Genomic DNA, 10863 nt, shown 5'->3' with positions numbered 1-10863 from the left:
ATTTCTTCCTTTACAAAGGAAGAAAAATTGAATCCCTTGATATATACAGTCTGGTAGTTTATTTTTTGGATCATTTGAGGTTGTAGATGTGAAAGTGCTCTGGAAATTCTGATATTTTGTGCAAATGTGAAATAGCAGTACCATTGTGACTTTACACAAGTGTGTATAATGTACTATCTTAGCGCATTTCTGAAACTTTTGTCTTGGGGATAGTTTCAACATAAAGGAAATGTAATAATAAAGAAATGGGAAATTATTTCTAGATGCTTTTAAAATTAGACCTCAAGAAAGACTAAATCAGGATTTACATGAATAGCATAAAACATTTTAAAAGGCTTTAGAATTGAAACTTTGTAATAAAGGAGATTTATACATTTTTTAGGCATAATGAAAATAAGTGTGTGTTTTTTTCTGTATCCTTTTCTGGCCATAAAACTCTTACTTTCTGAAGGAACCCCCGTGGCCCTGGCTACAATAGTAATCATTCTCTAATTTCATTCCTACTAATTAAAGATTAAAACATTTCACATTAAGCTTTGGACATTTTTGTTGTTGTTGTTTATTTAAAGACAAGTAAATTTCCTCTTTATATCTTACATCTTGAAGTTACTCACTATAAATTTAAATAAATCAGACATAATAACATTTTAATAAAAACTCAAGCCTTATTCATCCTGTGGGAGTACTACTGTGACGTCTTTCAGAGAGCTTTGTGATTGCTCAGCCCTAAGTGTAAGCCCTATAAAATGATGGGCTTTGAAATGCTGGTCAGGGTAGAGTGAAAAGCAGTTGCTGGCAATAATAGCCAACCCATAGCCAGTACCAAGTTCTGGTTCAGCTCTGAGGGCAGAGAACTGGTGGTGCCTTTCTTGGCCTCCTCAGACTTCAGCACCTAAGACAGCTCCAATATTCTCCTATACGGAAAGCTCCGGAGGAACACTGCTTGGCAAGGTGAGTAAAAACTTTACTTTTCTTCTTTTGTCTCCTCCTCCTACTTTGAAACTTTTCTCAGGGTATATTGAATATTTCTCTCTCTTGAAAAGAATTTTACAGTGTTCTTCCTTTACAACAACAAAAAACAATTTTCTGAAGTCACCTGGTAAGTGTAGAAATGCTTAACTTCTTATATATTTGTGGATTTTCTGAATTCTTTTGGTTGGAAGATGCTTTGCCCTGCTTGCTCAATACTTGACTCAATACTGTCTTTTAAAAAATGTATTAAAGTAGGCTGTGGGTTTTTGTTTTATTTTGGGGGTTTTGTTTTTGCCTGTTATATTCATTTCTAGCTGAAGTTTTAACCTTTTTTTTTTTTTTTAAGTGTTGTTCTTTCTATTTCATAGGTTAGTTATATGAACCAAGGAAGCATTCATTTTCCTCTTTAGGTCTAAATGCTGTGATTTTTATACACAGCAAGAAAAACAAAGCTTAAATTCTAAGTTTCTATCTATGAACTATTTAGAAATGAAATCTGTAAGTGGATTAGATGTAAAAAAGCACAAACATTATTTTTAATATATTTTTCTTTTTGTGGTAAAAATTATTTCAATGGTAATATGCAGTTTAATAATTTTTGGTATTAATTTTCACTATTAAGTTAAGCTTGTTCAAACCTGGGCATAAGAAAATAAATTCCTAATAATCTCTATAGTTAAAAAGGGCAAAAGAAATGTATGTACAATTTTTATACTGATATGGGTATATATATATATATATATATATATATATATATATATACACATACACACAAATACACACACACACACACATACATATATAGACCCACATTATTAAATAGATGATACTCTCCAGTGTTATATTAATTAGACACTAGAAAGATAAACTGGTTCTTTAGTTAGAAAAGATACCAAGCATGCGTGCTACAACTCTGTTACAAGAAGATTATTCCCATGGATACTTCCAGCACTATGAAATTATGGCATTCCACATATACTTGGCCCCACTAAGTGCCTAGTGAGAGACAGGCAGCAGTTGAAAAGGACCCTAATTTTTATTCAAGCAGCTGTCACCAAAGAAACAAAACAACAAACTTCTTGATTTAAAAGTTAATTATATTGCAGTTTAATTCCTTCTATAAGATGAGAATTACTTTTTGCTAACCCTGCAAGAGCCTTCAGAAATTACTACTAGACACTCAGAATTACTTTGCTGGTGATATCCGTGGCTGGATAGCTGATGTGATTCTCTCTCTTTCAAGGTACAAAGATGGAAACCAGAAGTAAGTCCCAGCTACTTTTGCTGCTAACACTTGCCAGCATGCTCTTCTCTCACACATTGGCATGGCCTCTCTTTGGAGCACCCTCTGTTCTGAGGTAATTATGCAGACAGTTGAACTTTCCTTTTTTATGTATATGGTAATTTTCTATATATTATTTTCGACAATTCAAATTTTTAAGTTCGTATTATTTATTTAAATTTTTGGTTGACGTGGTAAGCAAGGTTGAACATCAGATTGACATGACTATTCTGTATCCTGGGGTCCACTCCCAGAGCATGAGTGACAGTGTCAATGACTAGTTGTAAGGATAGGTGGACACATTTCCAAACAGGGAGGAGGAAGGATTTGATTTTCTTTTCATTCAAAACCAGTTTTAGATAAGAAATAAGCTTTTATCCATTATCATCTCTGTTCAGTTCAGTTTCTTATAGAAAAAAAATAGATGTTTAGTTGCCTACCTCATTATAGTTCATTTTCAAGATCAATCAGGAAATAATCTTAACTAAATAAGTAAATAATCTTAAATAATATCAAGGTTAGTGGCTAATTAGTGAAACATATATTCCATCATGCTGGACAGATCTACCTATCTAGCCACAATCAATTTGCCAATATCATAAATTGTGGAATAACTGATCTACTGAGATACCCTCCCCCAGTGAGTGAATTTTAATGTACTTGGTTTCAACCCTAAATTCTTAGTTTCAGTGTTCTATGTGTTGCATTTCATATCTCAAATTCAGAAATTATAACACAACTCTTTTTAAAAACTTTATCTGAAATAAAATAAATTTATCTTAAAGAAGTGAACAGTAAATGAAAGCTATAGTAGTTTCATATTGTCTTTCCAGTTATGGGTAATACTGAATAATCTCTTAGTTCTTAGCATTTGTGAAATCTGCTTTAAGCCAGATCTTATGTTGCTTTATAACTACACAGAATGATCTGATCTGAATGGTTATATCACATATCACAACAATCACAAGAGTGTTGAAGTTTGCATTGATTGCTAGGCTTCATACAAAGAGGGTTGCTTGTTGCTTCTACCAACTACTACATCATCAAAAGATGCACAAGTACCCAGAAGCTGATCCACTCCTTGGAGGTTTACACTAATAGTCAAAATAGACAAAATAGACACACTCATAATTTTAATAGTGTGCTGGTGTTTAAAATGTGCAAGCACTCAAAACTATAGTCATATTCCATGTATAAGCATGACTATTCTTAGTTACTCAGTAAAGCATTGTACATCCCTCACTAAAATAGTATTAATACATAAATTAGAAATAAGAAGACCCTACAAAATTTATTGAACTTAAGTAACTACTCAGAAATGGAGAGATTCTTTGTACTTGATTAATACAGAGAAATATATCACACTAAGGTGAATCTTTGGATTAAATGTACAGACCTAGATAAAGAAAAGCAGTAAATATCTGCCTCTTGAGAAATGTTTGACAAATAATACTAAACACCAACAAATACATGAATTGTTCTCGGTTTTTATATTGAACATTTAAATTTGTTTGAAGTTTCTGTTTTGTACAAAATATTTCTACCTGTGAATAACTTTGCAAAGTGAAGATATTGTTAACAAAGTGTACTTTGCTGAATGCACTGATAAGATTGATCTAAGTAACCCTTATGTTTGTTACATATACCTTGTAAAAGTTGCATGGCATCTATTTTATGGGATAATAAAAAATTTCCCTATTTATTTTCTAAGTAGAATATAGAAGCCAGTAAATCTAACTATGCTATCCATATACTGTGAACAGGTAATTCTTCTCAGAATATCATCTTATTTCCAATGGCTGTAAAACTATAAACACTATCTTCTGAGAAAGGAATAGATTATACCTCCTCTATATGTTTTCCTAACAGGTTGGATGACAGAATACCACTTGAAGAGGCAAATGAACCTGATCAAGTTTCATTAAAAGTAGACACAGACATCTTGCAAAATGCTTTGGCTGAGAATGACACACCCTATTATGATGTATCCAGGTGAGTATGTTTTCATTGACTTTTATTTTAGAAAATTTACTTTTGAAATAGAAACGACATAATTTGTGTTACTGTGAAACTACTCTTACAGTACAATACTACAGGTTCCCATGCTCCTTTGCTTCATTCAGACTAATTTATTGAAGCTCTAGCAGCTGTACCTGATTATCACGTAGAGAGGGTGTAACAAGCTAGGATCAAAAAGTCCTTCCCTTGCACAGAACCATTTGTTTAGAGCAACATAAAAGTATAGACAGAGCAGTTATATACTGGGACAAAGTATAAAAATTCCTGATTTGGATAGGAAAGTTGGCTGACCCTCCCTAAGGGCCTCTCTCCCTTAAGAGATTTTGTTTCCAAATATTTTGGCAGGAGAAAGAGCAAAAAGTATAATAAAGTTTTTGCTAACATTCAGGATAGTTTCTCCTTGTATGTATCTTTATTTGGCATAGAAGAAACAAAGCACCATAAGTAAGTAAAGAGAAATCAATTTTAATATATTATTTTTCCATCAATATTTATTGGAGAATTAGTTTTAGAGTCTCTATCAGAAAGCATTACCTAATATTGAGATAGACTCCTAAAAATTTAAATTCTTTTAATTCTTTAAAGTTTTGTGTGAGAAATACATCTCCCAATATAAGTGACTAGAAAATGTTTTATTAAGTTGTCAAGAAACTTTCTTTTGGACTTACATTTTCACAAGAAGCTTTCAAATAGCTGATACATTTCTTTCTTATTTAACGAGGCAAAATAATATTTTAAGAAACCATTCACAAAATAATGGCGGTCCCTCCTCCTTCTTTTAGGAATACCAGACATGCTGATGGAGTTTTCACCAGTGACTTTAGCAGACTCTTGGGTCAACTTTCTGCCAAAAAATACCTCGAGTCCCTTATTGGAAAGCGAGTTGGGTAAAGAGAATTTATGATTTTATCAAACACATTATGATTATTTAATCTACAAGTTATTTATTATTATTAATTTTTTTTTTACTGTTAACAATTTCCTTATTTGGCTCAAACCTGAGAAGCCTTGATGATGTGCAGTTTAGTTGAAAAATAATTTAGATTCTTCAATAAAGTATACCAGGCCCATGGACTAGGAAATCAACTTTTTAGTGATGGCTTACTGCTCACTGACGTACTTATTCTTCTTAAGCAGCAATCATTTATAAATCTGTAATCAAATTTATCTAGACACAGTAAAAAAAAAAAAGGCATAGTATAAACTGAAGCAAATTTTATTTTATTTTTTTAAAAGATTTTATTTATTTATTTGACACAGAGAGAGAGAGAGCGCAAGCAGGCAGAGGAGCAGGCAGAGGCAGAGAGAGAAGCAGACTCCCTGCTGAGCAAGGAGCCTGATGCGGGACTCCGTCCTGGGATCACGACCTGAGCCGAAGGCAGTCGCCTAACCGACTGAGCCTCCTGGGGTCCCTGAAGCAAATTTTAATATTTATTACAGCATTTGTTTTTTTTTGTTTTTTTTTTAAAGATTTTATTTATTTATTTGTCAGAGAGAGAGCGAGCGAGACTGAGCACAGGCAGACAGAGTGGAAGGCAGAGTCAGAGGGAGAAGCAGGCTCCCTGCGGAGCAAGGAGCCCGATGTGGGACTCGATCCCAGAACGCTGGGATCATGACCTGAACCGAAGGCAGCTGCTTAACCAACTGAGCCACCCAGGCGTCCCCAGCATTTGTTTTTAAATTCCTGATCCAACCAAGCATTAGACGTTCTTTCTTTAAATGGCCAATGGCTGAATATTTAGATGGTACTATTCAGCATGTCAAAGCTTGTAAAAATGTATTGTTATAGAAAATTTCCTCCCAGTGGGGCAGAACACAAGTTCAAGTATTCCCCCATTTTTCTTTGATAAATTAGTTTCTCAGTTAGTACAGAATGTGTATTTAGACTCTCAGCAAGTGCCAGAATGTGCTGGATTATTCCTTGCTCTCCTAGACTTGGGTTTAGATATATCTTTTAGTCTTTTTTAAGAGAAAAGGACTGGGCACTGGAATTCTGACTCCAAGACAATTGAAACTTTGGCATGTTTATTTTGGTTTCCTTTCACTTGCGTTCGTTAGCAATAGCCTCTCAGAAGACCGGGGACCGATCAAACGGCACTCTGATGCCGTCTTCACCGACAACTATACCCGCCTCCGAAAGCAGATGGCTGTGAAGAAATACTTGAACTCAATCCTGAATGGGAAGAGGAGGTAAAGGGACAGAGAACTTGCTAAAATGAGAAATTATACATGAGTTCGGAAATAGAAGCTCCATATGAAGACATTTATCTCTCTATCTCATGATCTATAGTCTGTGAAGCAGTAATGTTCAACCTTGGCTTACATTAGACTATCCTGGAGAATTTTTTAAAATCCTGATGTGTGCCTTACCCAAAACCAACTGCTAGAAAATTAGTACCTAGGTATTGGTATATTTTTTAGGAGCTTCCCCACTAGATTGTACTGTGCATCCAGAGTGGAAAATGAGATTGTAGAGACATCTACTCTGAATCTGGGAACAGGTTTTATCAGAAGTGCTAATTTTTTTTAAGGTTTTAATTTGAGAGAGAGAGAGAGAGTGTGTGTGTGTGTGTGTGTGTGTGTGTGTGCACGTGCATGCAGAGAGAGGGGCAGAGGGAGAGGAAAAGAGTCTCAAGCAGACTCCGTGCTGAGCCCAGAGCCTGTCATGGGGCTCGATCTCACCACTCAGAGATCAGGACGTGAGCAGAAACTGACTGAGCCAGCCAGGTACCCTCAGAAGTCCTAGTTTATTAAACATGTTAAGTACCGTCAATTAGCAACTTGATACCATATGGAACTCCCTTCGTATGCATACACAATAACTTTATTTTACCAAATTAAGCCATAAGTTCTTTTGTATTCCAAGATTCTGTAAGACCCATGTTTCTCTACGGTGAATAAGTGTTGGATTACAATAAGTAGGAAGTATGTACTTACACAATAAGTATATAATTACTTATTATAATTAGTAGGAAGTGGGATGCTCTCTCTTTTTATCCCAATTATTTTTGTTTAGACGGTATTAAGAACAAACTTGTTTAGGCAAGATCAGACAAGATGAATGACTTTGCCCACCAGATTATAATTCTGTAAATATAATTTTAGACACTTTATGATTGAGGATAATCTTAGGTAATAATTAACCTCAAAGTCAATTGGTTAGTCCTCAGGGCACTTTATAGAGCAACAGAGAGCAGCGAAAGTCACACATCATCAGTTCCCTGGAAGCTTTCTCATCGAAGAACCTTCACATGCACACTTTTCTTTTTCTGGTCTGCAGCAGTGAGGGAGAATCACCTGACTTTCCCGAAGAGCTAGAAAAATAATGGAAAAGCTCTTTGAAGCAAAGCTGCTGACAACTAACCAGTGGTGAGTATATCTATGCATTCTTATTCTTATTTTATTCTTAGAGAAGACATCTAATTATTTTAATAGGTGAGAGTCACTTGATAAAAAACAGCTTAGGGGTCTCACAATGAGGCCTCATGGAAAAAGACACTTCTATATGGCACTTCTATCTTCTATCTTTCAGTAAACAGCTGAAAATGATTCATGCAGTGCTCTAATAGCAAAAAAAAAAAAAAAAAAAGAGAAAGCTCACAATGGGCCAACAGTTTGCCACCCGAATAGTACTCCTAGTTTACTCAGACTTATTTCTAACCTTCTGTTGAGATATAAAACAGAGGAATCTGACTCACGATAATGGGAAAAACTGGATTTTTCTGGAGACTTGAGCCATGCTGCTTTTAATAATTTAAGGTTTAGCCCCATGAATGACTGTTAGCACTTCATTTAATTTAAGTACAGGGAAATGTGACCAAACTGCAGCATGGTTCGTTATTATAAAAACACCAAGGCACTCTGGGTTTATTTGTATTCCTTGAACCATAGAAAGCTTCATGCAGCAAAGTTAAATGTAGCTTCTTGTACCTACAAAGTGAGTGTAGGTGCTATGATCCAATAGTCTTTATATTTCAAATACTTTTTGAATAGAGAAAGCACAAGTAGGCTTTTTTCTTTTTTAAGTGATAAGCTTGTTTTCCCAGTTGTTTATGTATATATGGATACAAGACATAATTCTTTCCTGGGTTACAATAATGTTTACATTAGCTCATAAAATATATTTATTTATATAATACATTATATATTATATATACACATTTATATAATATACATTATATAAATAAATATATTTATAATATTTGGCCAGTGCCTAATGAAATTTTATGTCATCATTGTATTAGAGGTTGGTTAATTTTTTTCTGTAAAGGGCTACTGAGTAAATATTTTTGGCTTTGTGAGTTATATGGTTTCTGTTATAACTACTCAAACTTGGTCTTGTAGCAGGAAAGCAGCCACAGATAATATGTAAAATGAATGGGAGTCACTATTTTATTTGTGAAACCTCAAGTTAGGCTAGACTACATATAACCTCTGACTAAGTCAAGGAGACTAAACTAGACCCACACGCAGAACGAAAACAATCCATGGTCTTTATGAAATTCCTGGCACAGAAAGCTCAGGTTTTTGTGAGAGTCATCAAGCATGAGCAGTGCCTGAGAAGACACCTGCCTGATTTGTTGCTTTTGTCCACTGAAAGACATGTTCAAGGTCCTGCACTGGCCCCCTCCTTACCAGGTACAGATATTTCAGAGAAACAAGTCCCTTTGCTCAAAGAAGAAAAGTCATACATCTTCCTGAAAATGTTTACAAGAAGAAGCTCATTTCATTTAATTAAGAAATACAAGAGGAACCAAAATATAAAGGAGGATTAATTGTTCTGTCTTTTGTAAGCTGTAAGATCATTTACGAGATTCCATCCCCCCTTCTTTTCTTTTCCGAATGGGTAATTTTGGACGGATTCTTTTAATGGGAAATCCTGTGTGTCAACCATGGGTGAAAATTACAAGTGGGTAATTATAATGACAAATTAAAGCACCTCTTCATATGTCAGTTTCGTTCTGACAATGAGTCCTTTGGAAGATACTTTTCTGATATCCCAGAACATGACAGGCTGTTCGCAAAGGGTAAAGGGAAGTAGATGTGATAAAATGAGTGGATGAGTGAATGAAACTAAGATGCTGTAAATAAAAATATTTTCATGCTTAAAACACCATTTTTTTCTTTTTCAGAATTCGTGAAGGAAAATGATCGGCGGAGTAATTATATTTTGAGTTCTACATGTGTAATTCAAGAAAACAACTTCAATATCAAAACCAAATAAAATTTATTGTGTTGTGAATGTTGTGATTTACTTTATCTTAATGTAATAACTGTGATGTTTACATTGCAAGTATTATTTGAGCGTTCTAAAACTTGTCTTTAACTCAAAAAAATCCTGTAATTTCATATGCTGTGTATCCTTTCTGACAAAAATATATTTAGTGATAAGTAAATACTAGGTTAATTCCAATTATGTGAGGCTTTTGGGGAAAGTAGTAATAGAACACAAATGATGTGTTTATTTATAGAGCATACTTAACTATTCAGAAGTGTGGAGCACATAATCAGTGAGTCTAAATTTGAATGTTAAGCAGCTAGAATGCTGTGTTCAGTAAACTGCAAAATGTCTAAGAGAAAACCAAAAACAAAGATAGAAAGACATTCTTTGAAACAGATTTTCAGGAAGTGGTATGTATTTTCACATTTTTAGGCATCATTTATTTTGAATAAGATTTAGTCTCTCCCATTCAGATCTTGTATTTGCCGAAGGCTCTCTTCTGTTGTGGTGTATCAGTGAAAGATAATGGCCTCTGTTTCTGACATCCACCTTTCCTTTTGCTTGTGTGAAGTATGTGTAAAATGTAAACTGAATGGAAACTTTGTTTTTCTGTAATAAATTTTTTTTCCATAATTACTCAAATAATGCTTTGGTCATCGGCTTCCTTCAGTGAAAGTATATTTGGAGACATGACTATTTTTCCAAAAGGACTGTAGGAAATTAAATAGAGAAAATAAAGAACTTTGATTATCATTCCAGACACTTTCTATTGTTTTGATTCTGTTAAGTGATACAGCAGTAACTCCTTTTAGCTCCCAAGGCAGTCACTAGATGGTCTTTGTGATGTTTGAGGTAGGACTCTATTTGATTCTGTGTAAGTTCTAAAATCACCATGACTCAAATATGAGAGAAATTTCTTTCTCACATAATGGTAGAAAGGAAATATCATGGGTTAGTTTGAAGGTATTATTCCATGAAGCCTTCAGGAAACTAAACCTCTTCTCATGATCCAAAATTGTAGCTGGAGTTCCAGGCATCATCTATGCATCCTAGGCAGTAGGATAGAAGAAAGAGCATAGAAAAAAAAACAGGGACAAAGAGTGCATGTAGGGACGCCTGGGTGGCTCAGTTGGTTAAGCAGCTGCCTCCGGTTCAGGTCATGATCCCAGCGTTCTGGGATCGAGTCCCACATCGGGCTCCTTGCTTGACAGGGAGCCTGTTTCTCCCTCTGCCTCTGCTGCCACTCTGCCTGCCTGTACTCACTCTCTCTCTCTCTCTCTCTCTCTCTCTTAAAAAAAAAAAAAAAAAAAAAGAGTGCATGTAGGTTCAAGTGAATGACACACCAGGGGCAGGCTTGACATTTGTGGGG

General features: G+C 34.8%; 1 protein-coding gene across 2 annotated transcripts; it reads left to right on the top strand.

The window, feature by feature from the left end:
* The first annotated feature begins 758 nt into the window (after positions 1-758).
* On the top strand, positions 759-10252 carry VIP (vasoactive intestinal peptide). 2 transcript variants are annotated; one of them, XM_059176730.1, is made up of 7 exons: positions 759-951; positions 2216-2330; positions 4124-4246; positions 5056-5160; positions 6332-6463; positions 7557-7642; positions 9406-10252. In XM_059176730.1, the coding sequence occupies exons 2-6, from the start codon at positions 2224-2226 to the stop codon at positions 7597-7599; spliced, it is 510 nt and encodes a 169-aa protein (XP_059032713.1). In that variant the 5' UTR covers positions 759-951; positions 2216-2223; the 3' UTR covers positions 7600-7642; positions 9406-10252. The 2 variants fall into 2 exon arrangements, with proteins under 2 accessions (XP_059032713.1, XP_059032712.1); XM_059176729.1 differs by having other exon boundaries at positions 7554-7642.
* Positions 10253-10863: the final 611 nt, after the last annotated feature.

The sequence above is a fragment of the Mustela lutreola genome, chromosome 6, assembly GCF_030435805.1.
Source record: "Mustela lutreola isolate mMusLut2 chromosome 6, mMusLut2.pri, whole genome shotgun sequence".
NCBI lineage: Eukaryota > Metazoa > Chordata > Mammalia > Carnivora > Mustelidae > Mustela > Mustela lutreola.
The sequence above is the reverse complement of the archived record's forward strand: the minus strand, read 5'-3'. Positions and strand labels throughout refer to the sequence as shown.

Coding starts and splice junctions, on each gene's coding strand:
- VIP (XM_059176729.1), top strand. CDS start 2,224: ATGGAAACCAGAAGTAAGTCCCAGCTACTTTTGCTGCTAACACTTGCC. Junction 2,331..4,123: donor GGAGCACCCTCTGTTCTGAG/GTAATTATGCAG, acceptor TTTTCCTAACAG/GTTGGATGACAGAATACCAC. Junction 4,247..5,055: donor CCCTATTATGATGTATCCAG/GTGAGTATGTTT, acceptor TCCTTCTTTTAG/GAATACCAGACATGCTGATG.